General features: G+C 32.4%; 1 protein-coding gene across 5 annotated transcripts in view; it reads right to left on the reverse strand.

Annotated features, from left to right (window-relative positions):
• Positions 1 to 887: 887 nt before the first annotated feature.
• The window catches only part of LOC6034233 (ecdysone receptor), a 443,529-nt gene continuing 422,324 nt past the window's right edge, over positions 888 to 22,092 (reverse strand). For 3 of the 5 annotated variants that reach the window (XM_038253383.1, XM_038253382.1, XM_038253385.1), the window contains 4 exons: positions 16,944 to 17,117; positions 8,814 to 9,331; positions 8,602 to 8,754; positions 888 to 3,805 (listed from right to left, as the gene is read on the reverse strand). In XM_038253383.1, coding sequence (XP_038109311.1) covers positions 3,083 to 3,805; positions 8,602 to 8,754; positions 8,814 to 9,331; positions 16,944 to 17,117 — 1,568 coding nt within the window. In that variant the 3' untranslated portion in view covers positions 888 to 3,082. The remainder of the gene's footprint in view (positions 3,806 to 8,601; positions 8,755 to 8,813; positions 9,332 to 16,943; positions 17,118 to 22,092) is intronic. The other 2 variants (XM_038253384.1, XM_038253386.1) reach the window with 1 other exon arrangement.

Raw genomic sequence — 22,092 nt, forward strand, 5'->3', positions numbered from 1 at the left:
CAAAAACGTATTATTATTGTTATAAAAATCAAAATGCGTTGGCCGGCTGCGAAATTATTAGAAACAAGCCTTACCCGACAAACTTCGTCTTGACGTATAGCTTGTTTGCTTATTCAGCCTCCTGTGATCAAAATTTGATTTAACGCAACTTTTCCCATGCAATCTGCAGATGCTCCGGAATCGGTTCCAGAGTGGCCAAAGTGTCAATTAATTAGCGTATAAACCTTCCTTGGACTTATACGAACCTAACGCAACAAAGAGCACCTCGATCCGACGCTCCGTATTGAACTGATTCGCGTTCGAACAAAACCGTCGAAATTTTTTATATATATAGATATATTCTTTATCAGACTTGGAATGTTGATTCTGAAAAAAATATGCTTACTTAATTTTTTTTATTTAAATTATCATTTTTGTTGATTGGAAACTGAATTAAAATTTGATTACAACTCTGTTAGAATCCTGTAAAAAGCACATTTGAACTTTTTTTTTTAATTCCACAAAAATATGAAATATTTTGAAAAACATGTTTAAACAGCAATAAACATGTTTAATAATTAACATTAACCATCAACAATTAAAAAATTATCAACATTATGAAAATAGATGTTAAAATTTGGAATAAAAATGTAAATATATAAAACTTTTAAAAATATTTGTACCAGCCTAACAGGCTAATATAAAAAAAAGCACCCTACTAACTGGTTGAATTTATAATAAATGTTCAAAAGTGAAAACATTTTCAATATTAATAGATTTTTATAACTTTTTTCATACATAAAAAAATATTCGAAAAATATATTTTCAAGATTTTTATTTTATTTTGCAAGATACATAAATGCTGCTACTGCAAAAATTCAAAACAAAATGCATTAAAAGTTAATAAATGTATGTTTAAAGTTTACCTATTACGTTGAATTAAATTAATTTTTGTGTCCTATTAAATAGCTTAAAGGAAAAAAATACTGTCTTGATTTTAAACCCCTTCCCGTCCAGAGCAAAATTGAGATTTTCAACGTTTTTCACCATTACTCGTACCTGGATGAACCAATTTGGATGAAATTTTAATGTTCATTAGTTAACATTCTATTTTTTTTTTTAATTGAACCAGGTTGAAAAAATACATGGTTGCAGAGAAATTAAATTTTGAAGACAAAAATTAGTAATGCTTTGGAGTAACAATGGGCGTTACAGGGTTTTGAACAGTTTAAAAATGATCACCATTGATGACTACAATAAATAATGTTGCTCGTTAACAACCCTGCAAAAAAAAAACAATGTAAAGAAGTTTAGGTTCGGGATTTTTCGCGCTTGAGAAAGTTTCACAAATCGTGCAACACCTCGGATAGATCTTTCGGCCAACCTGGGCTAGAATTCAATAGTTTATATATTTTCTACTATAAATGTATCAACAGAAAAGTTTCTTTGTTACTCCTCCCACTAGGAGCGCGTACTTGAATAGAATCTACCGGTAGGAAAGACGAAAAAAATTTAAAGGATTTACAAATAAAGTGTGTGTTTTAAAAAATCCCGACCACACAGCAGTACAAAGTGTGGATTGTGTTTTATAAGGAGATCTGCTTTGTTGGTTTCCAGTTTTTTTGCGTCAGGAAACTTTGAGGAAAGAAGTTTAAATTTTTCGCACCACTGAAAAAACGTGGCCGTTTTTTCTTTCGCTTTGTGCTTGTCCCTCATTTTCTTCCAGTTTGTTCCTCCCTCTAACTTTTTTTTGTCGCTTTATTGTGCCGCCATCAGCACAACAGTTCACTTTTAAAACCTAAAAAATTTACATCTTGCAGCGTTTCGCTTTCCACTTGTTCCTCTCTCTCTTTCTCAGCATGCACTAATAACTTATGTTCTCTCGCTCCAATTTTTGTTTCGTGTACTTGAGTGGTTTGCTTGCTCTCTCACTCTCACTCACTTTTTTCTCTCTCGCTTGCGCTCTCTCTCACTAAACACTATCCTGCTTGTTCTCTATTCTCTCTTTTAATTACAGCGTTTTGTCCTCTAAATTAATATAGGTATCATCTTAAAAATATTAACAAGTCACAGCCAAACGATACGAAAGAGGGATTTCCGTACACACACCCGGTGCGCGCCTGGGGGAAAACGGCTGGAAAAACTGGGCTCGACAGCTTTCTCCCTCTCTTACTTGGTGGCGCGAGACGCGCCGCTCTCACGCGAGAGAAAGGTGCGCTGTGGTAGTAGTAGTGGCTAGTGTTTCGTTTTTAGGTTTTTTTTTCTTGGGAGACGGCGTTCTTTCTTTTGTGTGGCAGCATTGTTGTTGTTGTTGTTGGTAGTCTCTTGTTTCGAGCACCACGTGGTGTGTGTGTGTGTTCTCCGTACCCCTTTTTCCCCCCCACTTCCTGATTTCCCTCTTTCATCTCTTTTCCTTACCAGCTACAGGGTTTTTTGTTGTAAACTTACACTTGTACGTGTGTTCTCTTTTTTTTTTGTTTATGTGTATGTGTTTTTCGGGATGTAATTCGCGCTAGCTCGCGCAGCTCGCCAGGTTTGATTTTTTCGCTTTAGTTAAGTTTAGAGTACATGTCTATTGTTTGTTTTCCTGAATGCTTCACATGAGTCATATTTAGTATAAATACAACTTTCTGTGTCTGTTTGTGGTTGTGTAAATTTCGTCAGATCGCGGTCCGATTCCGTCACGAAATACTTTCCTCACAAAAAGGTCAGTGGAAGAAGAATCGGAACTTAAAAAGAAAAGGAGAAACAATTAGAGACGAAAACGTAATTCAGTCGCTCTTGCACTGGTTCTTCGTTCGGGGCCCGACACTCGTCCAGCAGTTCGTCGAGCCCATCGCGCTTCCCACTTCCGGGAAGGTGCAAGAATATAACAAGTCCAAATAAAAAAATAATAATATAAACGTGTTTGTGTGTAGGCAATAAATAAAAGCAACAAAGAAGGTCCGTGTCCGTGTCTCGAGCCTTAACTCTCTACTATAAATAAGAGCTCGTCCGCGGCGGAATACGTCCCGGCGGAAGCTGCGGTCGACGCGACCTCACCGGGCGCCACCGCCGCCAGCAACTGCGGCAGCGACGCCGACAAAGCCGTGTCCTACACTAGCTATACCTGGTCGAGCATGCCACCACTACTACCACCACTACCGTTGGCGTGAACTTGCTGCTGCTGACTGCTGCTGCTGTTGTTATTTGGCGTCGTCATTTGCTGCCCGTGTAAACTACTCCCACTACTCCCACTGTTCTGACTAAGCGCCGCCGCGTTATTGTTCGCGGCCTGAATCGCCGGCAGTTGCAACACCCCCGCCGAACCCTGCTGCTGCTGGGCCACGATCTGGGCCTGCATCGACGGCGGAATGTCCTGCACGTCCCAAATCTCCTCCAAGAACCGCGGCAACTTCCTGTTCTTCAACTTCAACGAGAAGCACATCTCCGAGTTCTGATTGCCCAGCGTCCGCAGCTCCGTCAGTATCGACAGCAGCTTCGCGAATATCACGCTGCACTTGTGATCACCCCCATGCCTGTTCAAAATATAGATCCGCAACGTGTCGATGTAGTAGCTCTGGATGTGCTCCACCAGTTCCGCCTGCTCCAGCCCCGGCCGGTCCGAGAATATCACGATCGCCGTCAGCAGCGCGTACTCCACGTTGTCCACCGTCAGCGAGTACATCTGCCGACAGAAGTGCAGCAGGTCCTCGATGGTGTCCGCCATGCCGGCCATCCGGTACGAGTCGCGCGTGTACGACCGGTTGTTCGCGAACAGGATCGAGTCGGTGGCGGCGTCGTACCGGCGCGCCATCCGCAGCATCATCACCTCGCTCGAGCAGGCCTGGAATTAAAATGTGTCTTGAGCATTAATCAAATCAGGACGAATGTGATGAATAGGGACTGTTGAAGTCATATGTTCTGCACAATGTTCAGATATTTTTAATTTATATCGGTTGCAATAGATACAGAATAATAAATTGAGTGCTATAAAATCTACTGCCCTTTTTCACTAAATAAGGTTGATTGAAAATCCAAAACAAATCAAAACATTTCACAGTGGTCCAGATCGCAAAATTAAGTGTAAAATGGATTTTCCGAAAAATGGTGAAGTTTTGGAGCATTGGTGTCTTCAGAAGAGTTGGTGCAAGTGAAAATGGGCAACTTTTGGTTTGGTTGAAAATTAGGGTGATTTTGAAAATCTAATTTATCAGGAATATTTTTGGCTTTTTATATTATATAAAATTATTAGGCTTGCCAATCCAAGCTACTTTGTAGAAATTTATCTCGTAATCTACGCCTGCTACGACCAAATTTATAGAAAGCATCTAAGCAAACTTTAAAAAATCCGTTTTTTGAACATGGCAATTCAGGGTTAAGTTTTAGAGAAAAGTGAAATTTGGGGCACTTTAAGAGCTCTGAAAACAAACATTTTTATTTTTGACAAGTCAATTTGGACTAAAGGGTCAAAAGTTACAGCCAACCACTCTAACAAATAATAATGCCTTCCTCACTTTTTACCTATGGGTACTATGAGTGGTTTGGACACAAATTTCAGCTATTTTTTTAGATCCAGAAAAAAGTACATAGTGGCCAGATCTGCAAAGTTTTGGACTTGTTGCAAAGGTCTTTCAATTACCTAACCAACGATGGGTTGGATGATGGATCCGGACATCGGTTACATAAATTTAAGTGAGATCCGGCTTCAAAAAAGGTACATAAATATCACTTAAGTGGTCATAACTCGAGACAGGGTTGCCAGATCTTCAATGTTTTAGACTCGTTGGAAAGGTCTTTTGACTACCTAACCATCGATAGATTGGATTACATAAACTTAAGTGAGATCCGGCTTCAAAAATGTAAATAAATATCACTTAAGTGGTCATAACTCGAGACAGGGTTGCCAGATCTTCAATGTTTTGAACTCGTTGGGGGATTCTTTTGATTACCTAACCAACATTACATTACATTACATACATTAAAGTGAGATCCGGATATATTTGAAAACACATTTTTATACATAACTTTTGAACTACTTATCGAAACTTCAAATAATTCAAAAGCGATGTATGGGACCCTAAACCAAGTCGAATGCAACTGGTTCGATCAAAATCAGTTCAGCCAGTGTTGAGAAAACTTGTCAAGAATTTTGGGCACATACATACATACACACACACACATACACACACAGACTTTTGTTCAGTTTTTGATTCTGAGTCGATAAATATACATAAAGGTGTGTCTCTGAGCTCTCAATAAAAAGTTCATTTTTAGAGCATTACCTCAGTGAGGAAGACAAATAATAAAAATTGTTGGTCATATTTTTAGTTTAAATGATAATTTTACATGGAAACCCAAAATATGAAAAGTTTTTCGACACTTTGGTTGAATTCTGAGGGCGGATTAAGATTCAGTGGGCACAATAACATGGAAAATCATATATTTGGACAATTTTCGAATTTCGTTAGGGTGGTCCCATATGTTTTCCCTTGAAAATTTGACTTTTTAAGATGAAGCTATCTCGAGTTTAAAGAGAACACCCCATCAACTCTTATGAAGACACCAAAGATCCAAAACTTAACCATTTTTCGGAAACTTAATTTTCCTATTGATTATAAATTGTGGACCGCTTTGCAATGTTCAACTTTACATTCTTTTAAGCTATCTTAGCTGCCCCTGTTCAGATTGTAGTCTAGATTATCACCAGTTCATGGTAGCCAACTTATTCTATGATTTCAAGCTTTAAAAACTTAGCAAATGTATTAAAAATTGTATTATAGACCACCTTTAAAAAATCAAATTTTCCGAGAAATTCAATACCCAGGAAAATTTGATGCCCTAGCCTCGAACCATAGACTAATTATTATTAGTCAATGCTCGAACCATCTTCAATTTCCTTCAAACTTTGCTCAATGGAAAAAAATTGGCCCGTAAAGAGAAAGAAATTTAATGTCAAATAGAGACATTTATTTGAAATTGGAAGCACGATTTAATGGCGTTATTAAACTTAAAAAAAACATATTTGTCACCAAAACAAGTTAACAGTTAGTTTTGAAATCGACTTGTAACTTTACAGGAAATTGTATGTATTTACTGTTCGGATTCGCAATATCCCAGAGGGGTCATTTCATTTAAATTATTGAATGGTCATCAAATTGCGGCCCACTTAGGATTCCTCATTTTAAGATCACTAGAAAAATTATGAACAAGTCAAGGAAACAATGTAAAAGGGCCATTGGCGAAATGTAAACATAAAAGTTTCGCTTAAAAAAAATAATAAAAAAAAATTATTCAAAAATGGGTAAAACAAATAATTTAATATTAATACCTACAAAAATTATAAAGATTAGGGAAGTGTTAATTTTACGTTATCTCGTTTCCAAAAGCATTTATACATGAGCAATTCTATACCAAAACCGGAAATGGATTTTATTTGTATTTTTTATTTGACTCAAACTTTGTGGGGGCCTTCCCTATGACCAAATAAGCTATTTTGTGTCATTGGTTCACCCATACAAGTCTCCATACAATTTTGGCAGCTGTCCATACAAAAATGGTATGTAAATATTCAAACAGCTGTAACTTTTGAGTGAATTTTCTGATCAATTTGGTGTCTTCGGCAAAGTTGTAGGTATTGTTGAGAACTTTTGAGAAAAAAATAGGAACAGGGAAAAAAAAATTTGCAGATTTTTTTCTCAACTTTTTTAGCACTAAAACTCATTTCCCAAAATACGTATTTTTTGATTTTCGAGATTTTTTTATATGTTTTAGGGGACAAAAATCCGCAACTTTTGAGCCATAGAGAAACATGGTCAAAAAATCTGCCGCCGAGTTATGAATTTTTGAAAAAATAGTGATTTTTGGAAAAAATCGAAGTTTCATGCAAAAACAAGTTTTTTTAATGCAAAATTTAATTTGCAATCGAAAAGTACTTTTCAGATTTTTTGATAAAGGGCTCCTTTTACAAGATATAGCCACCGAAAGTTTGATTTTAGCGAATTATATGCAGTTTTTCAATTTCAATTTTTAAAAATATTTTTTTTGAGAAGTTCAGAAAATTTGCTATAAAATTGTCCAAGAGAAAATTGGACCTCGGATTGCAGAGATAGAGCCGCTTTAAGAAAAAGAAACACGAAAATTGAAGTTTTCTAAATCACACCAAAACAACCCACTTTTTTCTAATGACGATATCTCAGAAACTAATGGTCCGACTTTCAATGTTAATACATGAAACATTCGTGAAATTTTCCGATCTTTTAAAAAAAATATTTTGATTTTTTTAAATCAAGACTAGCACTTTAAATGGGCGTAACATTCAATGTTTGGCCCTTTTAAAATGCTAGTCTTGATTAAAAAATTTTCAAAATATTTTTTCGAAGAGATTGGAAAATTTCACGAATGTTTCATGTTTTAACATTGAAAATCGGACCATCAATATTGTATTAAAAATAAACGTCAAATTTGTTTTTGCATGAAACTTCGATTTTTTCCAAAAATCACTATTCAAAAAATCATAACTCGGCGGCAGATTTTTTGACCATGTTTTTCTATGGCTCAAAAGTTGTGGATTTTTATCCCCTAAAACATATAAAAAAAATCTCGAAAATCAAAAATACGTATTTTGGGAAATTGAGTTTTAGTGAAAAAAGAGTTAATAAAAAATCTGCAAAAAAAATTTCCGTGTACCTTTTTTTTCTCAACTTTTTTTTCACCCAACAATGTCTACAACTTTGCCAAAGACACCAAATATGATCAGAAAATTCACTCAAAAGTTACAAATGTTTGAATATTTACATACCATTTTTGTATGGACAGATTTTTCAATAGCGAATGGTGTGGAAGTGACAAATGGTAGGAATCGATCAGAGCAGTTTTGCGTCGCGTTTAATTTGTGCTCACGAGTGAAAGGGTCTGTTTTGTGCAATCTGAACCCTTGAATATAAATTTTAATGTTGTTCATGTTTTCAAATCTATTATTAAAATTATTAAAAAGATAACACAAGTAAAATCTTAAATCTTGTAGATTGAAATTTGTTCAGATATCAGTTCCATTTTTTAAAATTTTGTGCACTTGTACCAAATTTTATCTTATCCTAATTGTTAATCGAAATCTAGAATATAGGAACAACAATAATATTACAAAATATAATTGTATTTTGAAAATTATTTGAAATTTGTAGCAACTCTCAAAATGCAATGATGAATTTTAGAATATATTAATGTTATGATACTCTGAAATCTATCACTGTTTGTTAAACAATATAAAGTTGAACATTCATATATTCAATGTCTTCCTGCCAAGTCGTAATGACTTAAAAAATATTTGTCGATCTTTTTTCATATTAAAATACTCACTTTTTTAAACACGCTATTTTCTTTATTATATAGCAAAAAAAAAATTGCGTGATGTTATTTTTAATACATTTGAAAGAAAATTGCTTCGAAATTCAAATTTTAAAATTAATTTTTTATTCACTTGCGGCTCGCGATACTACCGAAAATTTCCAAAACGGCCCGCGAGGTTCAGCTGAATGAGGACCACTGCTCTAATCAAATCAATTTGTTTTGAAAAAAAAAGTAACGTCAACCATGGCAGTCGTCATCTCAACGGTATTCGATGTTCATACAGTTAGTTCTTACCTTCAGCAACGTGATCTGGTCCTCCTGTGGAATCTTGGTAAATGCTGGCAGTCCCTTGGCGAACTCCACGATTAGTTGTACTGTTAAGATTGTGATTTCCGTTATGTGCCGGAAGTGCACGTCATGCTGGTCCTCCTCCTCGTTCGGCGAGCCCTAAAAGTAAAGGTCATTTAAATGAAGATTGAGGTGGACGTGTCTAGCCTGTAACTTACGATCATTATCCTCTTGAGATCTTCCTCCGACGGTTGCTCGTACCCGTCCTGGTACCAGATGAGCTTGTATATGACGGCCATCTGGTTCGCCGTCAGCGGAGGTATGTTTCTTAGCCTATTCTCGTTCAGCAGCTTCTCCGGCAGTAACTGAAACAGAAATGACGGATCGGTTATTCCGGGTATCATTTGGTCACCTATGAGTCTTACCGGTATCGCTGCGTGCGGCGGTGGATCACATTTCATCAAGATCGGCAGAATCTCCGACTTGTAGGTGCTGTTCGTTGTACTGACGGTTGCGGTCGTCTGGACCTTGTCCTTCTCCTTCTGCGCCTTCTTCTCCTTCCGCTTGATGGCGCACTGGTTCTCCGGCACGACGCACTCGGGCCGCATGCCGACGGCGAGGCACTTTTTCAGCCGGCACTCCTGGCACTTGCGCCGCATGTACATGTCCATCTCGCACGCGTGCCCAAACTTGCAGCAGTAGACGGCGTTCTTGGTGACGCTGCGCCGGAAGAAACCTGCCGGGAACGAGGTTAAATTATTAATTTATGTTTTGTGGATTTTTTTTAATTCTTAACAGAAAAGTTAAAATTGAGTACAAAAACTTTAAATTAATATTAGCATTCTCTTTATTCCATTTCGTTGTTTGAGATTTTCTTTAAAAACTTAAAAATTCAGAATAAAAGAATTTTTATAGTAATATCTTCTATTTCAGTGTGTTCCCTTTAAATTATTTGAAAGTATATTGCCTTAAACTTCTTCTGATACATTTTACTTACATACACTGAGCAATTCTCTACAAAACCGGCCGATTTCGACCATTTTTATTTTTTGTATTTTTTGATTTGGCTCAAACTTTGTGGGGGCCTTCCCTATGACCAAAGAAGCCATTTTGCATCATTAGTTTGTCCATATAAATTTCCATACAAATTTGGCAGCTGTTCATACAAAAATGGTACGTAAATATTCGAAAATCTGTAACTTTTGAAGAAATTTTTTGATCAATTTGGTGTCTTCGGCAAAGTTGTAGGTATTGTTAAGGACTATTTAGAAAAAAATAGGTACACGGAAAAAAAAATTTCCCGATTTTTTTATTAACTTTTTTTTTACAAAAACTCAAATTCTCAAAATACGTATTTTTTGATTTTCGAGATTTTTTGATATGTTTTAGGGGACAAAAATCCGCAACTTTTGAGCTATAGAGAAACATGGTCAAAAAATCTGCCGCCGAGTTATGATTTTTTGAAAAACTGGTGATTTTTGGAAAAAATCGAAATTTCATACATAAAATTTTTGACCTCATTTTTTATGCAATATTGAATTTGCAATCGAAAATTACTTTACAGATTTTTGATAAAGGGCCCCGTTTTCAAGATATAGCCACCGAAAGTTTCATTTCAGCGAAATATTTGCAGTTTTCGATTTTAAAAATAGTGACCATGAGTGACCATTTCTAAAAATATTTTTTTGAAAAGTTCAGAAAATTTGCTATAAAATTGTCTAAGAGACATCGAAGATTGGACCTCTGGTTGTTGAGATACAGCGGCTTAAAGAAAAAGAAACACGAAAATTGAAGTTTTCTAAGTCTCACCCAAACAGCCCACGATTTTCTAATGACGATATCTCAGCAACTAATGGTTCAATTTTCAGTGTTAATACATGAAACATTCGTGAAAATTTCCGATCTTTTCGAAAAAAATATTTTGAAAAAAATTAAATCAAGACTAACATTTTAAAAGGGCCAAACATTGAATATTATGCCCATTTGAAATGTTAGTCTTGATTTAAAAATTTTCAAAATATTTTTTTCGAAAAGATCGGAAAATTTCACGAATGTTTCATGTATTAACATTGAAAATTGAACCATTAATTGCTGAGATATCGTCATTAGAAAATCGTGGCTGTTTGGGTGAGACGTAGAAAACTTCAATTTTCGTGTTTCTTTTCTTAAACAACCAGAGGTCCAATCTTCGATGTCTCTTAGACAATTTTATAGAAAATTTTCTGAACTTTTCAAAAAATATTTTTAGAAATGGTCACTCATGGTCACTAAAAATCGAAAACTGCAAATATTTCGCTGAAATGAAACTTTCGGTGGCTATATCTTGAAAACGGGGCCCTTTATCAAAAATCTGTAAAGTAATTTTCGATTGCAAATTCAATTTTGCATAAAAATGAGGTCAAAAATTTTATGTATGAAATTTCAATTTTTCCAAAATCACCAGTTTTTCAAAAATCATAACTCGGCGGCAGATTTTTGACCATGTTTCTCTATAGCTCAAAAGTTGCGGATTTTTGTCCTAAAACATAAAAAATCTCGAAAATCAAAAATACGTATTTTGGGAATTTGAGTTTTGTGAAAAAAGTTAATAAAAAATCGGGAAATTTTTTTCCGTGTACCTATTTTTTCTAAATAGTCCTTAACAATACCTACAACTTTGCCGAAGACACCAAATTGATCAAAAATTCCTTCAAAAGTTACAGATTTTCGAATATTTACGTACCATTTTTGTATGAACAGCTGCCAAATTTGTATGGAAATTTATATGGACAAACTAATGATGCAAAATGGCTTCTTTGGTCATAGGGAAGGCCCCCACAAAGTTTGAGCCAAATCAAAAAATACAAATAAAATCCATTTCCGGTTTTGGTAGAGAATTGCTCACACTGGGAATTGGGCACGAATATTTTTAACACATCTGTTATCAACTATATAACTGGTTATTTCATTGATATATATTTGAGGAAACTCATTCTTTCGTGTTCCAAAACATGTTTTTTTTTTTAGAAAAAAGGTTCAAAAATTTTTGCGCGCCCAAAAATTGATGTTTATTATTTAAAAGCAAAAAAATTTTCTAGTCTTTTGCAACCAGTTTCATTTAGATTGGTGCAGTGAATCAAGATAAGTAAGCGATTTTGTTCTTCAATCCGGCAGAAAGGCATACGATTTTTGGCAAGTAACCTCATTTTGGCGCCACCTACATTTGAAACACAGTCGCGCTGCAAAATCTCAATTGACAATACGAAAAATAGGCACACTCTAAAAATAATAACATTTTTTATTTTAAATTTTAACACAAAAAATCAGATCAACTGCGCGAAAATGTTTTTGAACGTTTTTTTTCATCCAAATCGGAGCACCTCGATACGTCCTCTAGAACAAACCGAGCAAAATCTACAAATACTGCCTCTTAATTAGAATGTTATTTAAATGTTTTAGAGGATTACAAAAACTATTGAATTATTACTCAGGGAGGGCAAAATATATTTGGCAGTGTTGCCATTTTTAAAATCCTATTTCTAGGAAAAATTTGAAAAAAAAAAACCATTGAAATTTATTTTCAAAGATGCAACATCGAATTTGAAATTAAAAAAGTATTTTTTAAAAGTGTTGATAAAGTGCACCGTTCTCAAGGTAAATCTACCTCAAGATTGATTTTTGATTAATGAACTAAACAATTGGGTAATATTTTTCATAGACAAACTGCCGCTATTGATATTCCCAACATTGCCGAAGACACTTAATCGATTAGGAAATTAGTTTTTTGACTTCTGCAAAAATATAATGGGCATTGGAAAAAATAACAAAATTTTATCTAAAATTAAAAAAAAAATCTGAACCTTTCTAAAGTTATATCAAATTTTTGATAGAATTTTCATTTCTGTTTAAAAGACACATATTCATTTCTGTGTTATTTACAGTTTTCATGAAAATGGAAAGTATATTTTTCAATTGATTCTGAATAACTCAGTTTAAACACAATTTTGCATTTTTTTTTGTTTATATTGAAGCTTAATTAGGCCGGTACAAATACTTTTAAAAGTTTTTGTCAACCCCCCTTCAAAATTGGCCCGAAAAATCAGGGGGCAAAAAAAATATTTTTACAATAAACTTCAAAATTTCAATGAAAATTCAAGTGCAACCAGCTGAAATCAAATTAAAATACATTCTCCTGTGTTTAAAATCATATTTAGCATGTTTGGGTTTATTAAAAAATCTTAAGATTTTTTGAAAAATTTTGATGCAAAATCTTTTTTTTCAATACAATTTTTGTTTTTGTCAGATCTTGGATTTTTTGGAAACTAATGATTGCAAAACAACTGAACTAGTGCAAAATGCATTTTAAAACACTTTTTTCATTTAAATGTGAAGACTATGGCTTGTTATTTAAATTTTTATATGTTTTTGCCCCCCCTTGACCTCGGCCAGGGCCGAGGGACAAAAACTTTTTTAAATATTTGCATCGGCCTTAGTACAGAATAATAAAAAAGGAATCAAGCTTTAAAATTAAATTGAGTTTTAATCAGCAGTTGTAGAAGGAGTCATAACTATGTTCTTCAAGTTTATAAAATGAAACAAGATGTTTTTTTATTGAATATTATCATGAACGTATTTCTTTTATCTAGAGAATAGTTTAAAACCCATATTGCAAATCATGAAAATTTGAGAACTTCAAAAAAAAATACGATATTTTGCGAAAATTTTAGTATTTCATTAAAAAAAACTCTAAAACAGTGAAAATTCATGCAAAATTTCGTATCGTTTGATACCGATTTTGCGAATTATGAAAATTTGAATATTTTCGAGAAAATACGGTATTTTGTGAATATTTCAATATTTTATTCAAAAACTCTAAAATAGTTGAAATACGTGCAAAATTTTTAATCGTTTGGGTTACCAATATTGCATTTTTTATACAAATTTTAGTACTTTCGAGAAAATACGGTATTTTGTGAAAATTTGAGCAACGCATTCAAAAAACACTGAAACAATAAAAATGCACGCAAAATTTCGAAGTCTTTGATACCTATATTGTGAATTATACAAATTTGAGTACTTAAAAAACGGTTTTTTTTTTTTATTTTTTGGTATTTATACTTTGAAACTTACCATAATATCAAATAAAAATTTACTAAGAGGGAGCTTGAAAATTCAACATAATTTGGTTTGTTTTAGTCAATTTTAAAAAATATATTAAATATAAGTTATCGTCCGGTATCGACGATAAAATTATCGCCGATAGAATTATCGGAATAACGATAACTAGGCTTAGTGATTTTTCACGCTCGAAAATTGCAAATTTCACGGGGACCTCAATTTCAAAACACCAAATTTCACGCAAATTTCGCGGAATGTGAAAAATGTAAAATAACTCTGAAAATCCTATGTTTAAATCCCAGAAGCTACTTTTTATGCTTCATTATATATTTCGTCAAAAAACTAAAAAAAAATAGTAAAATAAATTAAATTTTCTGCGACATTTAGCCCATAAGACATATTTTTTAAGGGTCTTAGCTCACAATTCAAAAACAAAATTTAAAATCAATTTGCAAAAATAATATAGTTTTTAACAAAATCAAAATTTTAATTCTAAATGAGAAATGAAAATTAAAAAAGTAGTATTTTTTAACTTTCACGGGAAGCATCCATCCAAATAAATACATATAGTTACACTTGAACAGGCCCAAAAAATTGATATGTTTTAAAAATGTAATTCCAAAGTATAACAATACCCTTCATTTTATTTCTAATAAAACAAAGCTAGATTCTTTCAATTTCTTTCAAAACTGTACCTTTCAAATGAAAAAAGCATGGAAATTTTTAACACAGCGAATAAAGATATTACTAAATTAGGTATGTTAGTTTCTGAAAAACTTAAAACTCTGAACATTTCATCAAATGGTTCATGTCAACTTGACATACATATGTAATCAAGCTTTTTAAATGAAAACTATTCAAATTTAATTAAATAGTCTTTTTGTATGAAATATTTCTTAAGTTGCTATTTAAAAAAATGATTTGAGAAAATTGATAAATTTCACGAATTTTTCGTGAACGGCGTAAAATTCGTCAAAAAACAATAAACCTTTATTTGTAACTAAACCAGGTTATTCACTCGCCATTTGAGCTTGATTTTTTTTTAGGAAAATCGTTAAATTTTCACACAAACGTAAAATTTTACGGGATTTCACGGAAAAAGCCAAATTTCGCGGATTTCACGCTGTCCGCGAAATCGTGAAATTTCACTAACCCTAACGATAACGATAGATTCTTGTTATCGTCCCGACGATAACAATGACCATTATTGTTATCGTTAGGCGATTATATTATCGCCGATAATTCTATCGATTAACAACCTTGAAAATAAGGCTATTGCAAATTCTTTTTCAAGTTTCTTCAATTTTTTTTTCAAAAATCAGAGGGCAAAAAAATATTGACTAAAATTACAACTTTCATAGAATTGGGAACTATTCAGAATAGATTGTAAAACGCTTATTTATGCTTTTTTCCATAAAAAAAAACATGTAATATTTCAACAAATCAAAAACACACAAGTTTTAGAAAAAAAAAGTTCTTTAATAAATTCACTGACATACTGCAAATTTTTGATGGTAGCATAAATTATTTAGCATTTTGCGATACTTTTGGTTTTGAAATTTTGAAATCTAGCTTGAAATTTGAAATTTTTCTCGACCTCGACCATAGCCGAGGGACAAAAACTTTTAATAAAATTTGTACCAGCCTAAGGCCGTTGCAAATATTTTTCAAAGCATATGTCCCCCCCCCCCCTTCAAAGTTGGCCTGAATAATCAGGGGGAAAAAATATTTTTTCGAAAAACTTCAAAATTTAAATTAAAACTTGAGTTTAATCAACTGAAAATCAGCTAAAATGCATTTTCCGCGTTTATAATCATATTTAGCATGTTTGAACTCCTTTAAAAATATTTTAAATTTTCATGAAATAGCAATGTACAGTCCCACGAAAAGTATTTTTTTTTGCGAAAAAAAAATCCGTCAATACCTTGATATTTTCAAAACTAATGATTGGAAAGCAACTGTATGCCTGTAAATAGTAGTTTATGCAACAAGTTGCAAAAAGAGGATTTTTTCAGCACGAGTCGTACATTTATCCAACGAGGTTCACCGAGTTGGATAAATACGAAGAGTGCTGAAAAAATCAAGTTTTGCAACGAGTTCCATACAACATTTTTTGCAATTCCGAAAAACACCCATTGAGTGAAATTTTATGTCAAATTTTCATGTATTTTGTCAATAAATCGTTTGAATCAAAAAAATGTTGAAAAGTGTTACTTTTCGAAACAAGTGCTGAAAACTTCAACTTTTCAGCACTCATTTCAGTGCTGAAAAGTAGAACTTTTCAGCATTTTTTTTGAAAAGTGTTGCTATTAGATTCTGTTATTTTTGGTACAGAATAGTAGGCTATTTCGTCGTTCCAGAATGACAGGAAAAGTAAGTAGTTTCACGACGGAATTGCAAAAATGCATTTTAAAATACTTTTTACATCCAAACTTTGGTCAGAGCCGAGGGTCATAAACATCAATAAATATTTGCAACGGCCTTATTTGAAATAAACTAAAAAAAAAGAATTTGTTCTCCATTTTTTCTTACAGTTATGCAACCGAAAAAAAAAGAAAATTAAAGATCTCATGAAAAGAGGTTCTTGGTTAAATTTTTCTACGAAATTTATCTTGAGATGGAAAATAGAAAAAAATTGTTATTTTTTTTAACTCTGAATTTGTAAGAAAAAACTTCCAAAAAGCTATTAAAAAAAAGTTTTTATCCGTTATTTATTTGATTATTTGATGTTTAAATTGATCAACAGTTTGAAAAATAAACAATTTTGGATTTTTTTCGATTCTCATTTTTTTTTCATTAGTTTAGACATCATTGGATAACACGTTATACAAGGTGAGATTTGATGTAACTGAAATTCTTACCTACAAAACAATGCTAGTAAAAGCATAATATTTTCTGGAATCGATTTCAAATTAAGAAATGATTCCTCTTTATTTTCTAGTGACTTATATAATACAGTGCCATCCCGCAACGCGACGTTTTGACACCTTTCCTCTCGTCAAAAATAGCGAAAAAAATGTGGATCGAAAACCAATCTAAAAAAACTTCTGACAATAATAATTATGTTGATTTTTGGCAAACAGAAATGTTTGAAAACTCCGTGTAACCGAAAACAAGATGGCACTGTAATTTTAAAAAAATCTCAAACATTAAAACGAAAACTTAATTTGAAAATATTACAAAAAAAAACATGAAACTTTTTTGAAAATTCCCTGAAAATTATCTGGTATGACCTCTCCGGTTATACTTACCTTTGCATCCTTCGCAGGTGAGCGCATTGTAGTGGTAGCCGGACGCCCGGTCCCCACACACCAGGCACAGTTCCTCCTGCTGCCGGGGCGTGGGTCCCTTTTTCTGCTTCTTCGGGTCGTTCCCATCGCCCGAGTACCCGTTGAGGCTGCTCGACGGGGACAGATCCTCACGACCTGTTTCGAGGTAAGAAAGGAAAAAATAAAGACCGGAAGTTAGAAAGAGTCCTCAAACTTGTAATTTACATAATTTGCATTCAATGAGCTTTCGTTCCGAATGTTCGATCTTTTGTTCTTTGATTTGAAGTTGTTTTTTATTTCGGAAGTCATCGTCGAAATTGCATAATTATTTGTCAGTGCCAAATTCCACCAGATCTTTGCTGCCTCTTTTCCTTTGACACTTTAAGAAAAATGAAAAATAAAAACAAACATTTAATTTTACACATTTTTTTTGAATTTTTTCAGCCATTTATAACAGTGCACTTCTTTCCAACACCGAAATTTTCATTCACAAAACGCTTGCACACGCGAATGAATCGCGTATACGCGCGCTCACGGATGGATGATTGAGGCAATTTGATTGATCATCACCCGCGCATGTGCATCGCACGTTTTGTTGTCTCTCTGGCAGCCGGTGGCGGTGTCAGTTTGTTTACATTATTACCTCGCCTACTGTTGCCGAAGAAGAAGCTGCCAATTGGCGCGGTATTTTTTTGCGCCTTGGCTCTTTGGCGGCCACAAAATCGGACTTCCGTTTGTTTTGAGGCGAGCTTTTTGGCCAGAGTCGTGACTGGACTTTTAGCGAGAATTATAGGTTAGAGAGGTATCGAATGCAATTCCGGAATTTTTGGTTGGTTCGGATGAGGCACATGAAGTGACCGGCGAAGGTCAACCGTGACGTGAGGACGTTTTGGAGTGGATCCTCAATATAAATTAAATTTTGTTTGTTTGCTACTGTTTGAAACAGACAATTGCACCTAAATTGGTGCAATTTACGATGACATTTCCTCTGCGATTTGCCATAATGATGGATACCATAAAATTTAAAAAAGTTTGAGTTTTGACTTTCAATTTGATGGAGTGCTCAAAAAATATTTTCTATCAACAAAAAGATCAAATAAATATTTGCTATTTACAATTGCAAAATAGTCAAATATCTGGTTGGCATTTTTCTTCATTTGGATAAAGATTTTTCATTCTAAAATAGGTATTTATTTGAAATTTTCAAACGAAAAAGTATTCATATAAGTATGTGGTTATCGAGTTACTGTAATTCCACCCTCAATTTATTAGAAAAGTAATGTTTTTTTTGTGTGTTTCGAATGACTTATATTTTTATATTTATATTTTTAAGGTTGACAAAAAAAATACATTTTTGCGCCTTAGTGTAGAGCTAGCACAATTTTGTTCTGCATTAATAATGTTAAAAAAGTTGTATTTCTGTAAAGCATCTAACAAAAATTATCGCCTGACGAGATTCATGCTCTCAGGAACTTGTAAATAATGCCATATTTATATTTTTGATTTACTTATCAAACAAACAAATTTTGAATGTGATTTGCTGGTTGAATTTTTGAACCCATTATTTTTCTCAAATTCATTTTTCATATTTAAAAGCAATTTGATTAAAAAATCATTGCCAAAAAAAGAATACAATAAATGAAAATGTTTTAAAATAACTTTAATTGTTTTTTGGTTTAACCCTCTACTGCCCAAATTTTTTTTCGAAAATATTTATTTTTCCCGTGTTCAGGAGGTCATTTTGAGCAACTTTTGTTCTACGAAAAACTTTACTTCTCTTGTTTTATGTTTTTCTTGTTTCATTTTTAGTGTTTTAATTTGCATTTATCTTGTTTTGTTTGTTTTTGGTAGTATTTGGCCTACTCTACCACCTAATATAATTATATTTCGCCTATCTAATTTTTTCATGTTTTTACAGCCACTTTTTCAATTTTTTGCATGTTTTTCACATTTTCTGCTATAGAATCGCACCATCATTTAAATTGCAAAAAAATGCGTAGAGGCATAGTCTGGGACACTACAAAAATTACTGCATACTTCTTTTTACTGAAAATATAGGAAATGTTAGTAAAAACACAGCCAAAGTTGACCCCTAAAAAAATGACATTTTTAAAAACATTGGCAAAGTCACATTAAACAAATAAAACTTTCAACCCATAAATTTTCTAAAATTTTAAAAGTTCTTCTTTCCAATGCTTTTTAAATATCAAAAATCGGTTGGAAAATTGATTTTTGGCGATTTTTTAAATTGAAGCCCGTCTAAAGGCGGGGTTAGGTTGTAGAGGGTTAAAAAGTTCATCTGTTCCTAATTTTTTAGAGCAAAGGAAAGTTTTTGAAATTTTAATTGATTTTGAAAATTATACAAAAAATAATTACAGGTTAAAAAAACATTTTCGGATAAATAACTTTAACGACCAATTGTTTTTTTCTGTTGGTTCTTAAGAGTCGACTAATTAATTTAATTTAATGCTTTCAGTTCTGATGGGTCAAAATTCAAAATTTACAAAACTATCCTATAAGACCGTTGCAAATATTTTTCAAAGTTTAAAATTGGTCTGAAAAATCAAAGGGCAAAAAAAATATTTTTCCAGAAATCTTCAAAATTTTCATGATAATAAAACTCTAGTCAACTCAAAACAATCAAAAATGCATTTTTCTGCATTGATAATCATATTTAGCATGTTTGGGCTTGTTTAAAAATGTTTTGAATTTTTATGAAATTCCAATGTTCAGCACCGCAAAAATGTTATTTTTTGCAAAAATTTCATTTTTCGCAAAAAATTTCATTTTTCGCAAAAATTTCATTTTTTGCTAACATTTCATTTTTCGCTAAAATTTCATTTTTTGCAAAAATTTCATTTTTTGCAAAAATTAAATTTAGTCAAAACTTAAATATTTTGGAAACTAATGATGGCAAAACAACAGGGCAGGTGTATAATTCATTTAAAAAAACTTTTTTTTCATCATCGACTTTGGTCAGAGTCGAAGGACATAAACTTCAAAAAATATTTGTGACGGCCTAATTTGGGTATTGGCATTAGGATCATCTTCGAATCATCAACTTTTTTTTTATTAAATTCAGGCCTCAAAGGGTTAAACCTGAAATTTTAAACAAATTTATTAAATTTTTATTTCAAAACATTGTTACCCGAGCAGACGGTAATAACTTTGGAATAACATTTTTTGATATTTGAAAATACTAGGCCTATAACATTTTATGTTATTTATAACAAATTTTGTTATTCGTCGTTATGACTTTTTTGTTATTGGGTTGTTATTGTAATAACAGACTAATAACATTTTTAGTTATTATTCGAACAAATCATTGTTATTATTTTTTGTTATTTCAACAACTAATCCGATCATCCCAATAACCATTTGAGTTATTCTTCCATAACAAAATATGTTATTCCAAAGTTGATTTGGCTTTCAACCAATATCAGACCAATAACAAATTTTGTTATAATAACATAAACTATTATTAAACCCTTATGCAACAATGGATTTTTCAAGATGATTTCATAACACTTTTTATTATTTTAACAGTATTTGTTATTGAAATGGCATGAATTTTGTTAATACCGTCTGCCCGGGTAAATAATGAATACTATAATAAAAAAAATATAATTTACTATTATTGTTTTTGAGTTCAAAACTAATATTTGTTTTTTTTAGCTGTAAACATCAACATCAGAAATTTTAAATATTTTTTTCTATCATCAGATACTTTAATGATTTTTCAAGATAAGAGAATGTCTAAAAATGCATTTTTCCGAATTTTGGCCCAAATTTTGTAAGTATAAAATTTGGCTAACGATCAAAAGATTTGACTTGGCGTATAAGATAAAATGATGGCTTTTTGTATAGCTCAATCATCAAAAATATGTCATAAATCCACATTTTTTTTTAATTCAAACGCCTTTTCATAAAAAAATTAAAAAAAAACTTTTAAATGAAATTTTTGTGAAATTTTTTGCTCTTTAAAATAAAAATAGCGTTGAATTTTAAGAATCTTTTGAAAAAACTGATACATTTATTTTGGACACTTTCAAATGTATGGCAAAACTCATTTTTAAGAAATGTTGGAAAAATTCACAGCTTTTCGTAAATATTATTTATACCTTTTTCTTCATAAATACAAAAGTTTAAATAACTGAAAACTTTCGAAAAAAATACCCAGAAATGGCTTTAGCCTAAAAACGATGCTTCTTAAAAAAATAAATAAATTTTCGATTGCAAATTTGGGCTTTGAAATTTAGTTTGACAATATTTTAACTTTTTCCAAAAATCTTAATTTATTCAAAAAATTATATCTCCGGTCACAGAATTTGCTCAATCGTTAAAATGGTTGGTACACTTACATAAAAAATAGACAATAACAATAAACGTTTTGGAAATATCAACTATTAGATAATTGCAAATAGTTTTTGAAGTTTAAGTCTCTCGACTTTTGCCAAAATAAATCGATCCCAAACATGCTGAGCATGGTTTTAATCGCAGGAAAGGGCATTTCAAATTCCTAAGGTGTAAATAGACGTTTATTTTGATTTTCGAGTGGGGTGAGGGTACATAAACTTTGGAAAATATTTGCAACGGCCTTAATTATAAAAAGTCCAATTATTCTTAGTACTTATTTTTCCGAAAAAAGTTATAGTCTCATTCTATAACTTTGCCGAAGACATCAAATCGATCCGAAGCTCACTTCTCAAGATAAAGATATTTGAATATTCACATGTCCATTTTGTATAACCAACTTCCAAAACCCAAAACTTAGGGTGTACTCAACTACAATATTGATATTGTAGAAGAATTTCGCTGAACAAATTAATTGCTGTATTTATTGATTTTTTTTTCTTCTCAGAAGTTAATTTCAAAATGTTTTCAATTTACTTGTTTAATTCTTAGAAATAGCCTGTTGTAAGGAATTCTTCTTTGCAGTTTACGTATTTTTTAGACTGATTTTTTGTTTGTAAATAAATAAAGCATTTTTAAAACTTATTTTTTTCGACCCAAAACGACACCAAATAAATGTCAAGTCGGCGAACTCGGCCCTTCGTTACCACCAACAACACCACACATAATCACATGATTTGTGGACGCATTTAACACGTAAACAGAAACCACACCCGCG

This window comes from Culex quinquefasciatus, chromosome 2 (assembly GCF_015732765.1).
Source record: "Culex quinquefasciatus strain JHB chromosome 2, VPISU_Cqui_1.0_pri_paternal, whole genome shotgun sequence".
NCBI lineage: Eukaryota > Metazoa > Arthropoda > Insecta > Diptera > Culicidae > Culex > Culex quinquefasciatus.